We start from the raw sequence: 17,117 nt of genomic DNA on the forward strand, positions 1-17,117 counted from the left end.
GCATCGCAACCACCCTTCACGCGTGCCTTCTCCATGTAGCTTCGCAGCGTGTCTGACCCGTCGACCGGTGCTGTATCAGACGTCGGCCCACCTAAACAGGAACAGAGATCCTAGCTAGGCCACGTATCGTTATTCGCACATTGTAGCCAGCCATTGGCTATTGTTTCTGTACAAACGACCCTCGATCCAGCACTGCCCCACTCATGGGCGAGTTGCGCGCCGCCGGGTCGACCCTACAGTTTTCACTGCCATGCCGTTTTTAGGTGAATCCTTCCAGACGTTCTCGCCTCGTACCTCCACCAGCTATAACGTGGCGCCTTTTGCACTCAGTCTACATAAATAAATTTGTATATTCTCAAACATCATCTCGGTCCTATATATATATATATATATGCTTATATATGGCAATCGGTAGGCATCTTTATCGTGTCGCGCTATCGGCAGAGGCTGGAGGCCGCGGCGGGCAGCCTGCGAAGGCGTGGGAGTTCGGAAAAAGCATTACGGAGATCCAGAAAAGAGCGAACGGCCACCAGTTCATGAAACAGCAAATCTCTCGAAAGAGCTCCTTGGGTGTCAACCCTGCGTGCGCTCGGCGGCAACCAGGCCGACGTCTGCGCGGGAGTCGCGGGTTAACAGATTCACTCACAGAAGCATGCGACATTCGCAGATCGGAAATGCTTCAAACATTCGTCACACGGCGGCCACGCACACGCGTGTGGAGGCACTTGCCAGTTTGCGCGCACACAGCGAATCTGAAAATGAGAAAAGACATCTGCGACGACACGCGAAGGGATGCGTCGCCACCTCGAACTGAAAGCGCCTCAGATCAAGCGGAATTCAGCCGCACGGTGCCGCTCACCTTGAGTCCCCTAATCTATAAAAATGCAACACAAACTCCACCGTGCTCCCTGTCCCTAATCAACCAAAAAGGGCGCGGCGAGCCCTCCCGCAAAGAGAAAACCCGACCGATACCCCCAGCCAGACGCCGCATCTCCCTTTTTTGGTGCTGACCAAAAACGCTCATTTCTTGTCACGGTGTGATGTGTTGCGCAAACCCAAGCCCGGCGCATTCACAGAAACTCGGCGGAAGCGGCGAGGGGAGACCAAACCGGAGAGGAGAACAATCGGCTGGCGTTGGTTGAGTCCGAGAAAACAAGCGACGCGTGCCGCAGCGCCGGCAAAAAAGCGGATTTTTAAAAACGGTCTGACAGCCGCTTTCACCCGGAAACCGCTCTAAGTCCAGAGCTCCCATACGAGAAACCTCGGCTACCCCTTGGGGGGACGCCGAACAGGACGTCGGAAAGTGCCAAGAGAAAACCAAAAACGCATTCTCGGTGTGCAGGGTCGAAGCAAAACCGGCGCTCCAGACCCAAGCTTCGACTGCGGGAAAGCCTATTGCGGCGAGTAGCTGTGAGAGCCTCGGAAGTCAACCGGACGCGATGAAAGGCACAAGACCTGCCATGAATAAAACATCAAGGAGGAGTGACGCCTCAAGCCTAGACCCTGCAGTGGAGATACAGTCTGCCCGCCCGCGCTGAAATCCGGAAACTGGTTCATAAAAGAGCGCGTCAGCGTCACATTGAAACCTCGAACGGTTCACAGAACTGCAAAACGAACTCCTTCAACACATGCTCCAGCGAGAGGAGCGCGGCAAATGATTCCACAAGAGAAAGAGACAGCGGGAGGGGGCATCCATTTGCGGCTCTCTTTAGACGCCAATCCTTCTTCCTCCTGCACAACGCCGGAGGAGGGGTCGGGCTCACCCATCGTGTCGACTCAGGTAGGTCGCGAGGCATGCGTCTCGCTTTATGGAAGGCTGAGGCCTTCTGCGCCCGGCGAGACGCTGTGGGGGTCTTTGCGACGGCCGCCCGCAGGCGCCTGACGAGTCCCGATGCCCGCGGGCCCATACGAAGCGGAAGGAAGAGGAGGCTCTGTTCGCGCGCCGCTGTGGCACCCGAGCGGGGCTTTCTTGAACGCAGCCGAGGCCGCATGCGCGTCGCCCGCTGGGAGGAAGTGCCGCGCGCGGTCTCCGTCGCGTTTCGGGGGCTCCGTCTCTCGTACGCCGACCGTTGTTCTCGCCGCCCCGCCGCTGCCCGCAGAAGTCCACGGCGCGAAGTAGAAGGGCGCTTGGCCTGACGGCGCCCCCGCGCCTTGCCGCGGAGAGCTCTCTGCGGAGTGGAGGCCGAAGCTACCAGATCCTGCGGGCGCGGAACACGCCGGCCGGAGAACTCCCGACGCGTCGATGTACATTCCTGCCGTCCATCCAGCCATCGGCGGCAGCGGCACCGCGCCCTGCACCGCGTGCGCGCCCCCGGCGATCGCTGCCCGACGCACCCCCTCACGCCCAGTCCCGCGGGGCCGCTCCTTGGTCGGCGTCGGCGTCAAAAACCCATCCGATGCCGAAGTCCCGCGCCGCCGATCTCCCAAGCCTCCCTGCGCAGCCACATACGCGTCCGGGTGCTGCGTGCGGCCGCTCCTCGGCGTACACACCATGCGGGACGACACGCTGCCTCCCGGCCCCCCGGGTGTATGTACACCTGAGAGACCTGTCAGGGGCGCCCCGCCAAAGAACACCTGCTGGCGGGCGGGCGAGGTGGGGTCTCGCGCTGGTAGCGGGGAGGCGCTGGCGCCCGATGTTCGCTGTCTGTCCAGCGCCTCGGCGCCCGCGTGCGAGGCAGGCAAGGGCGGAGCTTTGTTGCCCAGACGTGCGACGAAGGCGCGCTGCTTCCGCACGTACTCCTGCATACCTGAGAAGCTCCGGCGCCTACCAGCCTGCGCAGGCGTCTCCGCCCGACTGCTTGCGGACGGCAGCGGCTCCTGCAGCGAGTTCCCGTAGCGGCGGGGACCGCGCTTCCGAGCGGCTGAACTCGGACGGGGAGAGGAAACTGACGGCGTGCACTTCGCCGTGCTGGCCGGCGGAGGCGTCCGCGCCGGCTCGCCACACCTGGGGCTCACCGGCCGGTCGCCACTCGGGTGGGAGCTATGCATATTCAACAAGGCTTGTTTCTGCTGCAGCGCCGCCTCCGTCTGCGAATGGCGCTCCTGAGCCTGCGTCTGGGACTGGCGCTGGAGTCTCCGTACATACGCGGCCTGCGCAAACCGTGCGAATCCTGCATCATCGAGGACTCTCTCCCCCTCCCCCCTATCCTGTGTTGCAGCCGAGACGCGGCCCCCCGCGACCTCACCGCCTGCGAGAACTAACTCGGAATACTCTTGAGTGCCTGCCTCGCGCGGCGAAGGGTCCTGTCGAGCCCCGCCTGCGCCCGCCGCGCCGCCCTCAAGGTCCTCCGCCTCCGCTCCCGCCAGCCCCGCGGAACTCCGCCGCTCGCTCGCCCCCGGCGCCAGAGACGCGTTCGCTTGCCAGAAGGGCGGGAAAATAATCGTCGGTTGGCCGTCGTAGTAGACTAAAACGCCCTGAGGCGCTGCCTCTCTCGCGGCCGCCGCTGACCCGCGGTCTCCGCCTGGAAGTGGAGACTCGCCTTCTCCGGGGGGGAGCAGCCACGCGCCTGGCGGCCGCATCGGCCCCGCCGCGGAACAGGAAGAGACTGCCCCGGAGGCGAGGTGGGGGTAGACGCTTTGGGAATCCTGTACGAAGACGCCGCCTGAGTTCTGTCGCCCCTGGAGGCCGTGCGGCACTTCCGCGTGACACCCAGCAGGCACAACAGGGGGTGGGTAGAACAACGCCTGCCGCCGATCACCATGCAGCGCTGCGTCCTGCCCTCGCTGTCTCACGCCGGTCGGCGCGGCAAAAGATGCACAGGAGTGCAGGGACGGCGGTGGTGGCGCAGGCGAGACGGAGGCGTCCTGCTGCGCGCGTCCTCCCTGGGCGGCTGCTTCCTGTCTCTCGCCTTCGGAATCCCACATCTGCGCGCTGCCCGCCGCAGCGTGCGACTTTCCCAGCGGCAGCGCTTGCGCCGCAGCCACCAGCGACGGAGAGGTGCTCACGGACGACAGCGCGCCGACGGAGGGCGACGCTGCGTGTTGGGGGCCTGCACGCCGCGCCTCAGGAGGCCGCACCACGCGCGGCGCCTCTCCCGCACCCCCCGCGTCCTCTCCCGCGCACCCCGCGTCATTTCCGCGTCTCTCCTCTCCCTCCTGCGCGTCCTGTCCTTCCGCATGCGCGGCGCCCTCCGCCAGAGAAGACGCTGCGGTCTGCTCCTTCTTTGGCGACGCACTCAAAGACGCGCCTCGCCTCAAGCTGTCAATCAGAGTCTCGTACCAAGTCGCTGTCCAGCCTCGCTTCACCGCCGGCGCGGAAGCGGAATTCTCCTTTCTCTGCGCCTCCTCCACGCCGTCTGCGGCAGCAGACGCCTCTGCCGCCACGGATTCGCCCGCATCCGCGTCGTTGCTCCCGCCTGCGCCGTTGGGCTCTGGCGGCGTCTCCTGGTCGTCGCGGCCGCTCTCGGAGTGTCCTTTGGCCTTCGCCTCCAGGGCTGTCTTGTCTCCTCCGCCGCCGAAGGAGAACCATGCGGACGCGGCGTTTGCGCGCTTCTGCAGAGGCGCGCCTTCCGCGTCCCGCGTCTGCTCGGCCCCCGCCAGCCGACCTTCGTCCGCATGCCCCCCCTCGCCGCTCTGCACGAGGTCTGCAGCCGCGGCCTCTTCGCGTTTCGCAGACAGCAAGGACGTCACTCCGGGGGCCTGGCTTGGGATCGTGGGGGTCTCAAGCCTCGCGGAGAAGTTGCACGGGGCCCCGCTGCCTCCGAGGGAGGACGACGAGGACGAAGGCGCCGCGAGCGCGGACGCAGAGCAGGCGGCCTGCACCTGCAGCGCTTGGACGCTCGCTCCAGCGGCGGGGCGGCGGAACTGCCACAACCAGGCCAGCGGCGACGCAGATTCATCCGCAGAGGCGACCACCTCCTCCGCCAGGCCTCGTTCCTCCTGCTCTCCCTCGGGGGCTGCAGCAGACCTCCGGCCGACCGCGGTCTCCTCGCCGGCTGCGGCGGCCCCTTGGCTCGCGCGGACAGCCGCAGGGTCACCCTCCCCTGGCGCTCCGTCGTCTCTGGCGCGCGGCTCGCTCACGCCCCCTCGCTCCTGCCGCTCGCCCTCGGGTTGGACCGCCGCGGGCACTAGCCAGCTGCTCCGTCGGCGCTCTCGCGGCGCGAGGCCGAGAGAGCTGGTTGCGTCTTCTTCGGAAGAGAGTCGCGAGGGGGCTCGCTCCAGCGACGAGACGAGGAGACTCTCGGCTTCGGCCTCGGGCGGAGTGTCGTCTCCCTCGTGGGGCTGCAGCACCTCGGGCCACGGAGTCTCCTCTTCTGTCTCTTCTTCCGTTTGGCTCTCGCCTTCCTCGCCGACAGGCGACTCCTCGGTGAAGAGCGACGCGGCGCTCCCGCCTGTGACCAGGCTCTCGGAGTTCCGCGAGTCCTGCCGCCCAGGGTACTGACCTCCCCCGAGGCGCCCGCCAAAGAGCTGATTCAAAAATGCCGTCGCCGAAGAGGAAAGAGCCTCGCGGCCCACGGAGGCCGAGGAGGACGACGAGGAGACTCGGCACTCCGTCGCCTCAGACGACAGCGACGCGCCTCTCCGCAAAGCGGACTTGGTCGCCCGCGAGAAAAGCGAGGCGGACGACGCCGGAGCGGAGGAAAGCGCAGGCTCTGATGCGGCGGCCGCCGCCCCCGTCTCTTCAAGACCGGTCTCCGCAAGCGCGGCGGAGGCGGCCTGCCTCCCTGCGCGCTGGAAGAGCCGCAGAAAGTTCCCCGGCTCGGTGCTTTTTTTCGCATCTCCCCCACCCTCGGAGTCGAGCCCCGCGTTGACGTACCTGGTCACCGTCTTCCCCTTCTCTCTCTCGAACAGCGAAGGCCGCCGCTCGGCCCCTTTGCGGCACCTCCGCCGCAGCACAGGCCCCCCTCGGCTGCCTCCCGGGCGGGTCGCAAGTCCCAGGGTCTCCGCGCAGGGCGCCGCGCCCGCGGCAGACAGCGAGAGAGACGCCGCCGGCGCGGGGCCGGGCGACCCTGTTTGGGCTCCTTCGTGCACCACGGGGGCGGGCTGCGGGGAGACCGAGAGCGAGGCAGAGGAAGCCGCGCCGCTCTTGTCTCCCCCCTCCGCGCCGCCGACCGTGCGCATGAGGAAGACCTGCTGTAGAGCCATGCGGGCGCTTCCGCTCTCGGCGGGCTCGCAGGCGATCACTTGGACCTCCGCAGGCGCGCCGCAGGCGAAGGTGGCGGCGCGTCCCAGCGGAGGCCCTGCAGGCGCGCCCGAGGCGGCCGCAGAGACCACCCCGAGGTCGCTGCATGATGACAAAGCGAACGCCGAGGCCGAAGCAGAAGGCGCCGCCGTGGACGCGGTCCGGGCTCCAGTGGGGTCAGAGACGGCGCGCGCGGCCTCCAGGGGGTTCTGTTCGGCCGCCTGGGAGACAAGCAGGGCCGCGCCCGCGAAGGAGGACGACATAAGCGGCTCGCTTGCGGAGGACGCCCGCTTGGCTTCCTCGCCCCCATCCTCGCCTTCCTCTTCAGTCTTGCGCTCGGCAGCTGTAGGCTTCTTCGTGAAGATGCCCAGCCCTGCACCGAAGAGAGAGGTGAGGAAGCCTCCCTTGGCTGTCGGGTTGTCTCCCTCAGGCGCCTTCTCTCGACTCGCGTTTTCCAAGCGCCCAATGCCCTCAGCCTCCTTGCCCGGGAGCCCGGAGGCGGCCTCTTCGCCGCCGTTTTCTCCGCTCTCTTGGCCCACGCCCCCTCCTCCCCCCGCAGACCGCGGAACGCCCCCTGGGCTTCCACTCCTCTCCCCCGCTCCTTCTGCGTCGCACTCGCCCCGGATCTGCGCCGCGGAACCGGATTTCGAGCTACACTCGTCATCCGGAGACCCCGGACGCCGGAGGGCGTGCCCTTCTTCTCTGGCGTCTTGGCTCGGCGCCACGTCGGAAGCAATCGGCTGACCAGCACCTGGAGCGTCTCCTGCAACCTCTCCCACGCCCCAGTTTCCTGCGGGGGCAGCAGCAGCCGGCGCGTTGGCCTCGAGAGCTGCGTGTTCTGCCTCGTCTCCCTCGCCTTCGGGGAGGTCTCCGTCGCGGTGGAAGCTTGCATGAGACGAGGGGAGAGAAAAAGAGAGATTTGGCGTTGACGCCGAGTCCAGGCTCTCGCCTCGAGGCCGCTCCTCCCTCTCCGCTGTCTCGTCCGACCCAGCAAGCTTCTCCTCGAGGGCGCCCGGTGCCGCCGCCGCGACTGCCGCGCGAAGAGAAGACTCAGCCAGCATCCCGCGCCCCCTCGCGCCCTGAGCCTCCTGTGCGCGGGCGGGCTCGGGCGCGGCGTCGCCGCGGAAGCCAACGCGAGAGCAGGGACTCGGCGGCGACGCCGGCAGGTCGCTGCGCTGCTCCGAACTCGAGTCGGAGTATGCGGCGGGCGCCCGGGGGTCGAGTGTACCGTCGCCCCCGCCGAGGAAAGCGGCGCCGAGCGACGGCGATCGCGGCGGGAAGAACTCGTCGCTCCGCGCGAGGCGCAGTGCCTCGTCGAGCGACACAGACTGCAGCGGCGCGCCTGGCTGGCCGCCGCCGGCGAGGAGGCCTTCGTCGAGGGACTGCGAGTAGACGGAAAGCGCTGCACGGTCGCCAAACGGCGAAGGAGAGAGCAGCGACCCGCTGTTTGTCCTCAGCGAGCCGTGCTGGGAGCCTGAGAGGATCCGCGGCTGGTGCGTGAAGACGTCCAGACAGGCGGGGTCATGCGCCGTCGTCGTCGGGCTGCAGGTGATGTTCGCCGCTCCGAGCTCAGCCTCAACTGCGCAGAAAGAACGACACGAACAGAAGAAAATAGTGAGGAATGCGAGGCGCCAGCGGCGATCGGCGAAACGAAGCGGTCGCCAGAGATTTCGCCCCACGCGCACGAATGCGAACGCGGAGAGGCGAAGAAGCGGAGAAGAATGCATCGATGCTTTGAAGTGGAAGAAAGCCAGTCACAGCAAAGCGCCGCCCCCGACATGGAAATATCAGAGACGGTCACTCCACATGCGGTGCGACTGGTGATAAAAGCATCTGAGTAGTAGTTTTGCCTCGCGCACCCTAGAGACCCCAAAACACAAACAAAGGAGGGGTATCATTTCCGGATGCGCACAACAAGCACGCAGGTTGCTTTCTCGAGGTCATAATGATGATATGTCCCCCTGCGGAGACGCGATTTTTCTCTTTCTGCCGGCGACTCGTAGCCCGGTTTTACACTGTTTTTGTCATTTTCTTCGTTTTCGGATTCGACCTACGCTTCGCGGGATCCATCGACTGTGAGCCATGGACAGCTTTGAGCCCGATTTTGAAGCGGCTGAGACGACTCGCGCGTGTGCCGTTCTTGTGCGCGTTCGCGGGCTGAGGCTTCCGGAAAAATGGAATGAACTTGAGCAGGTTCGAGAGAACATTCGCTGAAGAAGGGCGAGAAAACCAGAGAGCGATTTCTCTAATTTCAGAGACTGCGACTGCGGAAACCCTAACACGCACTCGCTTCTCGTTCCACTTACCTCGCTGCGCCTCGTGGGCTGCCTCGCCTCGCCTGCATCCCCCCTCCCCCCCCCCCCCCCTCCCGTTCTCCTCACCACAGCTTTCCTTTTTTCAGAGTTCGCTAAATGCTATACCCTTGACCATTTTTCAGAGATCTCTAGACCTTAAACCCTAAACTCTGTCGCCTACCTTTGCGCTTGCCATTCGCGACCTCGACCGCCTCTTTTAGCTCCTGGTGCGTCGCAGGTCGGCTCGCCCTGGAGCCGCAGAACTCTGCTTGGAAGCGAAGCAGACACGCGACAGAAAACTGGAATTGCTCTTGCGGCGTCGGAGACGCCACAAACGAAAACTTCAGCACTCGCGCAACTGCTGCCCCTGCCTCTCTATTTCGCTCTTACGCGTCTCACCGTGCCATCCAAATCTCTCACAAAACTGACCTCCGACTCGTTCCCTGCCGCATGCGCTGCTATTGCCACGTCTCAGTCTTTCCCCCGGCCTCACTTTTGAAGAAAGGATGGTCAAGAAGCTCCGCCGCCGTTCCCCTGCGCAGGATGGCGCCGCCAGACACAACCGGTCATGAGGTAAGGGAGTGTGCGTGAGTAAATACGCGCGTGACTCAACACGCAGGCAACCGGAATCAGAAGAGCAAGAACGCCGCGAAACCGCTGATGACTGGCGCGCGGAAGCGACTCAATTCGGGCCCCGCGAGCGAAAGCGCAGGGTCTTCGAGGCTGACTGAGGACGATGCGCATGCGGAAACGCGCAAAGATGACCCCAGCACGCACCTCTCGATGCTGTTCTTGCGCAGACATTTTTCAACGAAGAAGCAAAAAGTCTTATCGTAGCCCTCGTTCAGATTGATGCGCGGCGGTGAACCTTCCAGGATAGTCCGAAGCAACTGAAAAAAAGCAAGTGAGCCAACGCAACTGTTCACCTTAAACAGGTGCTCCCAGCTCGAGCAAAGCGACGCTGCAGCGACTCAGAGAGACGAGAGCGCAGAGCGGGGAAAAGGCAGATTGCGAGGAGAGAGACGGGCTCGACGAGGCCGCGCGAGAGCAGACAAACAGGGCGACAGACAACATCTCAGCACGGCTACGGTCACGAGTCGCACAGGAAAAGGAAGAAAGGGGGAGCAAGTGACCACTCGGACTCGCGCCCTTCATTTTCGTTTTTTGCCTCACGTCTTCGAGTCGCATTCGCCTCGGCCAGGGAAGAGACCCGACGGCCGCCTCGTAGGCGGTGATGCCGAGGGCCCAGAGGTCGACGCGAGAGTCGTAGCCCTCCGCCGCGTTCGTCCCGTTCGACACCTTTCGCTGCGTCTTGCTCGAGTCCTGCATCGCGCTGCCCGCCGCGGAGACAAGTTCACACCCTGTCTCCGCGATCGCGGCGTCCAGTCTCTTTCGACCGGCCCCGCCCGGGGCCTGGAGCCCCAGCCGAGCCAACTCGGGCGCCATCCACTGTGGGGTGCCGACGAACTCCTCGCACCGCGAGTCCGGGTAATCTACAAGAGACAAGCCAGAGACAAACGAAATGGCGTCACACGGCGCAGCGCAACGAGAGTCGAAAAGAGAAAAGCGAGTGCTGTGCTGTCTCGTCATGCTTTGCTTTCCTCATGCGACAAACGGCCACCCGCCTCCTTCCGCTGGCCTCCTCCCACGCGGCAGGACTATTCTTTCCCCCCCCCCCCCCTTCCCCCCGACCGCGGTTCGTTTTACTACTGCCTTATTTCGCGGGAGCAGCGTCTCTCTTTACACCCTCGCGCACCTACTCCATCCCCCGCCGCTCTGCGGCTGAAACGCGTACCGGAGAGGTTGGCGCAGACGCCGAAGTCGATGAGCTTCGCCCTGCCCTCTGCGGAGATGAGGATGTTTGACGCCTTGAGGTCGCGATGCACGCGCTGGGGTCGCCGCGGCGGCGGCGCCGAGTCGGCTTCCGGCGCCCCTGCACCGTCGTCTTTCTCTTCAGGACGCGGCTCCTCCTTGTCGAGCAGTGCGCCCTCTCCGCCATTGTGGAGATAGTCGAGCGCCTTCAGGACGTCCCTGTTGAGAAGAAATGGACACATTTTCCCCCCAAAGAAACAAATGCGAGAAGACGGCACTCCCGCGGGGGAAGACTATCTATCCAGTCGTGCCTCGTGACATCATCATCCGCTAGGCTAAACCCGATGGAAGCTTCGTGTATATGTTCATCCTCATCTGCCGGCCGACCCTACGATACCATACTCCAAATAATACTATGTAACACACAAAGTCAAATACGTCTCCAAGTTCACTACTTCTCCCTCGTTTCCATCTCTTTTCGACGCGATCATGTCCGCTGTCTCCTAGCGTCCGCGAAAAAAACCCCGGCTCTGAGATGATCGCTCCAAGTACGGTCGCACTGATCCTCTAAGAAGGCCTTTTGCACACTTCCGCACGGATATATATATATATATACATATAGATTCAACTACACTGACATTCTTTCCCCCTGCTCTCCTTGTTCGACTCCCTAGACAGAATGCTTCCTTTCTACTGGATTGGCGTCGGGTTTCCGTCGCTTACTGCATGAGCGCTGCAATGATCGGCTCGGGCAGAGGCCCCGCAGAAACGTAGAGGTCACGCAGCGAGCCCCCGGGGAGGAGTTCCATGGAGAAGACAAGGTAGCAGGGCGGCCACTGGAAAGCTTCGTACATTTTCACGATGCCTGGGTGGTTGCAGCGCATGAGGACTTCGCCTTCGCGGATGATTTGCTCAAGCAAGTGCATCCTAGCCTCTCTGTCGCAGGAGCCTTGCAGCTGCAGCGCGCTGTCCAAGTCGATGACCTTGAGCGCTACTTCGTCCTCCTCGACGTCTTCGTCATCTTCCTCGCGCTCCTCCTGCCCGGCCTCGCTCTCGTCGTTGGCCGTCTCGCCCTCCTTGTCGTCCTTCTCGCCTGCCTTCTTCTCGCCTTTTCCCCCCTGGTCTTTCCTCTGTGAGCCGTCCGCGCTCGTCGCGCTGCGCTTCGCGAAGGCGCTCAGGAACGTCGAGCCCGCGGGCTTCTCCTCCTTCTTCGGCGCCTTCCGGTAGCGCGTGCACTTGAATACCGCCCCGTGCGCGCCCTTCCCGACGAGCTCCTCGACTGCGTACACCGCGCTCGGCGGCGAAAACGACACCGCCGGCAGCTGCAGATCGAAAATCCGCTCCACGTTCCCCAGCGTCCCTCCCAGCCTCACCCACTCCTCCAGCCGCGGCTCAACCGCCACTATCACCCGAGACGGCGACGCAGGATGCTCTCCCTCATCCTCTTTCTCCGACCCGCGACTCGCCGCCTCCTCGGAGGCCCCCTGGCTCGGGTGCGAAGGCGAGGCCGGCCGCGAAGGCGTCCTCGCTCCGCGCGCTTCCTCGAGCAGCGCGGCGTAGCGCCTCATGTCGCGCGAAGTCGGCGCATGCTCAGCCAGCCAGTAGGGCGGGATAGCCAAAGCGCCGTAGCCGTTGTGCAGCTCTGTCGACGCCGGGAAGCTCTCCACGAGCCGGTTGACGCACGCGATGACCGCGGCGTGGTGCGCCGCCTGCGGGTCAGGCTTCTTCTCCTTGTCCCCTTCCGGCTGCTTGCCGCGAAAGAGCGAAGAGGCGGAAGAGAGGGGACGCGCGAGCGAGACCGACAGCGAGGCCTTCCGTGACGCCTCCTGATAGTCCTGGGGTCGCTCGGCCGAGTCACGGCTCCGCGACCTGCCAGCCTCCGGCGCGGCGAGCCGCGAAACCCGCGGACTCGCAGGGGGCAGGGGCGGCGGCGCCCTGACACCCGCCGACAGATCTCTTCGCGACAGGCTCTCGCCGTGCGGCGACTGGCCGGACGCGTGGCGTCGCAGGGGCGGCGGCGGCGTGGCGGCGAAGGGCGAGTTCGGCGTGACGCGCGACGGCAGCGACGCCGCCGGCGACAGGAGCGGCGCCGGCGAGCGGCCCAGAGACACGTCGGTCTGCGTGTATCGAGGAGACAGCAGGGCGAGGGTCGACTGTGGGGAAGAAGGCGGCTGCATCCCGTCGACGAGGGAGCACACAGGCGAGAGGTGCGCGGCCTGCAGAGGGGACGGTTCAGGGACGAAGAAGACCGAGGCAGAGTAGCGGCGCGGCCGCGAGCGGCCTGTGGCTGGCGCGCCTGCGGCGGTGGGCGACAGCGGAGGCGGCTTCGCGGGCCGTCCAACAGGCACCAGGTGGACTCGGGGCGGAGGCAGAGCCCAGTAAACGAGGGCGGGCTCTTCGCGATCCCCCCGCGGATCTCGGCTCGCGCCCGTGAACTCGGCGGGGGGTCGACAAGTGGGCACCCCGCCGGGGTGCGGGGCCACAGACCCATCCCCAGCCACGACGAGGCCGGCGGAGACCGCTGGTAGGCTCGGGAAAAGGGTACGGGGCGGAAGCGGAATGTGCACGTTGCCCCCTGGGGCTCCGGCAACGCGCTCAAGCAACCTCCCTTTCCCCTCCTGGGGCCCCAGGCCGCCAGTCAGGAACGCTTGAGCTCCCGCAGGGACAGCCGCAGGCGCAGGGCAGCCCCCGCGGCTGAGCGAGAAGTTGCGCTTCGAAATTCCGGCTGGCGACGCCGCGAACAACGAAGGCGAGCAGGGCACCTGTGGAGAGCTCGGCACGAGAGGCGAGGAAGGTGCGACGTGCGGCGGTCTCCACGCCTTCGAGTGCCCCAAGCCCTCTCTGCCAGCCGGAGTGTGGGCATGCAGTCTCTCTCTGCCGTGATTCTCTTCTCGCCTGGCTGGAGGCGAGCCTGCCGCTGCATGCGGCGATAGGGTGGGCGGACTCGAGAAATCCTGAGACGAGAACGAGGACGTCGCGTAGGCCCCCAACGCGCGTTCCTGTCGCGCTTGAGGCCTGCGCTCCATCGCAGCGAGGGATTGGGGGGGCAGTGGCGGCGCCTGCAGCGACGACTGCTGACCGTGCGAATGCGACCTCTCGTTGGGCTGCGCGCCTGCGCCGCCGAGCTCGTCGCTACCCTCCTCGCGGATCGCATCCGCCGGAGACGGAGTTGCTGCAGGCGCCGCCGCGCGACAGTCCACGGACTCGGACCCCTCCAGGGTTGCGGACGAGTCAACTTTGCCTGATTCCTTGCCACGAGACTCGCGCTCTTGAGGCGCCTCCGCAGGGGCAGCCGCGGCCGAACCCGCCAAGTCGCTTTCCTCGGAGTGCGCGGTCTCCGCCGCATGCGCGGTATGGAGGCTCTCCACGCTGGCAAAGCTCTCCGTCCGCTCGACACGCATCTCGCCGCTTTTTCCTCGGCGCTCAGCTCTGGCGCCGTCCAGCTGCCTCCCTGGCACGCAGCCAGGGTCGCGGGCGGTTTCCTTGCCTGCAAGCAACAAGGCTCCACACACTTCATCCCTAAATACCTCCAGAAGGCTTTCCGCAGGTGCCTCTCTAGCCGCTTCTGTGAATCTCTCGCAGGGGTGGGGACGCGAACTGGTGACAGCCCCCTCGTGTCGTCTTCGCGTACCTTCAGCCGTGTGTACAGCATGCTGAGTTTCTACACGACCCGATGCTTGCGGGTCGCCGAGCCCCAAAGCCGGCCAGTCGGCGGCAGCAGAGACAAACCAGGGCGATGGGGCGGAAGCAGCGCCAGGTGGTGGCGGGCATGCAGGCGACAAACAGCGTGGAGGCCGTGCGCACGCCTCTCCCGCGCCGTCGCCGCCGACGGCAGCGAGGAGGCCCGCGGCCCGCGGCTGCGCGCCGGCGGGGGTCGGATCTGGGCTCCACGGGCCTCGCGGCCCGGGGGCGCTCAGAGTGGCCCACGGCGAGGGCGTGAGGCCCTCGGCGTAGACCGGCAGGAAACGCCGTGAGTCGGGAGGCGCAGTCGACTGCGACGCGTACGACGACGTCGAGAGGAAACCATCAAAATACGCGTGCGCCTCCGCGGCCTCGAACGCATGTTGAAAAAACGCGCGTCGCTTCGCGTCACCCGCCTCAAACCCGGCGCCCCCTTGCAAGGCAGCTCCGGTAGGGCACGTAAACCCAGTGAACCCCCACGGAAGGGCCAGACTGGGATCTGCCGCCGCGGTCGGGGCGCCCAAGTCGCCTCCTGGGTGACGACTCTGGGGGCGGGCCTCCGAATGATCGCTAGATGAACCGGAATACACGCCTGTCTCTGCGTGTGGGGCATACGCGTCGCCCCGCTCTGGGTTGCCAGGGTTCTTTTCACTCGAAAGGTGCATCTCCTTTCCCCCGACACCCGATCTGCTGGGATTTTCTGGGCGGAGGCGCGTCTCGACAGGCTTGCTTCCATCTGCGGGCGGTTCAACATGTGCTGGCTGGCGCGACCGCGGTCGCTTCGCCTCGCCCAGTGTGGAGCCGAGTGCATTGTCCCTCTCGCTGGGCTCGTACACCCACGCGAAGGCATATCCATCAGGCGCCAGAGAGTCGCGTGCGGGAGGGGTCACAGGCAGCAGCTGCAGCGCCATGCCTTGCCCCAGCGCAGCCTCTGGGCGACTGGGGAAGCACTCCTGTGCGCCGCCCGCCTCGCTGGCAAACACGAGCTGCCCTTCTCGCGCGCCTGTCGGCGCACGAGGCCCTGCTTGAGGGAAGGGCGCCGGAAGAGGCGGCTGAGGAAGAGCTTGGGGCCCCGCGGAGACCGACGCACAGCCGCTGGCTGGTGGAACCGGTAGAAAAATGGGCTGGAGAACTTGGGGGCCTCGCGATTCGGACCTCTCTGCGGCTGGGGTGTAGCGACACTCGCGGGCTCCGCAGGGCGGTCGGCCGCGACGGCGCCTGATGCCGCGTTTCGAAACGCGCAGTGTGGAGGCAACGGAGGAAAATGTGCGTGGCGGAACGCCTGCTGCGTGTTGGCGTGAGTGGCCTCCGGCGAAAACGGCGACATCAGCGCCCGGGAGAGACATCTTTGCGGGACGAAGTGAGACAGAGACTGGGCACCAACACAGTAGAGGTTCTGGGGATACGGCATGTGCGGAAGAAGAGCTGTATGGGGTCCGGGTTGCGCCATCCCCTGATTCGTGGTCTCGCTGTGCTGCGCAGACACAGCGCGGCGGCCAGGAGAAAACTGGAGGGGCGTGCAGAGGTCAGAGGAACTGTCGCCCGCGAAGGCCGGAGGCAAAGCGGCGGAAGGGAGGGTGAGGGTGCCTTTGTGTTCTGTCAGCGCGTGCCTTCCATGAAGATCCCGGAAGCCGCTGACGCCGCGGCCCAACGTAAGACCTGCTGGGGCTTCCGAGACAAACCCGGGGTCGCCAGTGCGAGCTGGGAAGCTCGTGACGGTCGGCTGGGGCACGCTTCTCAGTACCTGCCCCTCCGTGGGCATTTGGGCCGCCGGCGGAGGTCCTGAAGCAGACGGCGCATCTGACAAGGGTAGTATGGCTGCCCCTGACGGCCCGGCGTGTACCGAAAGGGGGGCTTGGGCAGGCACGCCGGTGGAGCGGGCAGCTGGCGCGCCATGAGTCTCGCGCAGTTCTGAGGAGAGAAACGCGGGCGAGGCCGAGGAAGCGAGGGGGTCGTCGTGGGCCGCCGGCAAGGCAGAGTGGACCTCCCAATGGGGCCAGTTCCGGTGCTGAAGGTCCGCTGTTTTGCGGCGGGAGTCTTCACTCTGCATCGTGGAAGAAACCCAGGCGCGACCCTCCGGCGCAGAGCGAGTGAGTGGATACGGCTGAGATGAGGGGAGAATGCCCTCTCATTGGAAGCGATCTCAAAGTGCGGCAACTGGGGAAGCAGATCTAGGTAAAAAAGAAACAGGACTGCGGAACGCTGCTCACGAGTCACCTTTCGCCGTCGGGCTTGTCGAGGCTGTCAACCGCAGGAATCGAGGCCGGAAGTCAGCTCCCGCGCCTGAGTGGAAAAGCGCCATCCTCTTCCACGGGCAAAGCTCGGCCGACAAAGCGAACGAATGGCGGAATATCCCTGTCGGCGACGCGTTGAGACACCGCTCAGGTACCAGAGGTCGTCCGTTGGCTGGGGATGCGGACCCCTCGTCAGTTGTCTGCGTGAGGCTCGCGTCCGCAGTGGGTTGTGTAGCCTTCCCTTCGAAGAGGTAAGAAGTTCCCAAAAGAGGCGGTGAACGAGGCGAAAAGTCAGAAATTACACCAACGGAGACACAACACGCAGGGTCAGGCCGGTCTGCCGCTCGCTGAGCACATGCAACGTCCGACAGCCGGCCGCTGGGAGGGCAAGACGACGCCAACCAGGTCGCGACGTCTTCGAAAAACCGTGGAGAGGAATAAAAGACTCAATCACAGACACGCACAGTATGGCGCATTCTACACATCAACGAAGAAGAAGGACGCTATGCGTCTTGCCGAAAAGTAAACCAGGTCGTCCGCTTGTCTTGGCAGTCTCAACGTCCTTCGCGGCTGACGGTGCCTCGCGGCCCGCGCGTTTTTGCGAAAAGAGAGGAAAACAGTAGGCGTCCACGCTCGGTTCGTTGCACCCGCTCCTGTGAGCTCGCTGCACTCAACAAAAACAAAAAGCCTCGAGTTTAGTTCCATATACAGCAGGCACTACGCTGAGGAAGGAAGAAACCAAAGGGGTCGCTGTGCGAGGAAAAACCTCAGCAGCCAAGATGTGACAAGCCCGGCTCCTCCCATGTCGCTGCACTACGATCAGCCATGGCTTCCCTCAAAGGTCCTCGCGGCGCCACCAGCCGGAGAATGGTCAGCCGGGAAAAACTTATCTTTGGTAAGCTTTCGTTGACGATAGAAGGAAGACACACTTGTTCAAAGGAATCGTAGGCGCTCATGAACACAGGTAAAACGAGA

At 64.8% G+C, this 17,117-nt stretch overlaps 1 protein-coding gene across 1 annotated transcript; it reads right to left on the bottom strand.

Moving 5' to 3' along the window:
* Nucleotides 1-1,806: 1,806 nt before the first annotated feature.
* BESB_060590 (uncharacterized protein) lies at nt 1,807-15,958 on the bottom strand (the record flags this gene model as incomplete). Its single annotated transcript, XM_029364473.1, has 9 exons — nt 1,807-7,700; nt 8,176-8,331; nt 8,597-8,680; nt 8,909-8,949; nt 9,193-9,305; nt 9,589-9,908; nt 10,211-10,446; nt 10,951-14,929; nt 15,064-15,958. The coding sequence occupies 9 exons, from the start codon at nt 15,956-15,958 to the stop codon at nt 1,807-1,809; spliced, it is 11,718 nt and encodes a 3,905-aa protein (XP_029219181.1).
* Nucleotides 15,959-17,117: the final 1,159 nt, after the last annotated feature.

This window comes from Besnoitia besnoiti, chromosome V, assembly GCF_002563875.1.
Source record: "Besnoitia besnoiti strain Bb-Ger1 chromosome V, whole genome shotgun sequence".
In the NCBI taxonomy this organism is placed as follows: domain Eukaryota; phylum Apicomplexa; class Conoidasida; order Eucoccidiorida; family Sarcocystidae; genus Besnoitia; species Besnoitia besnoiti.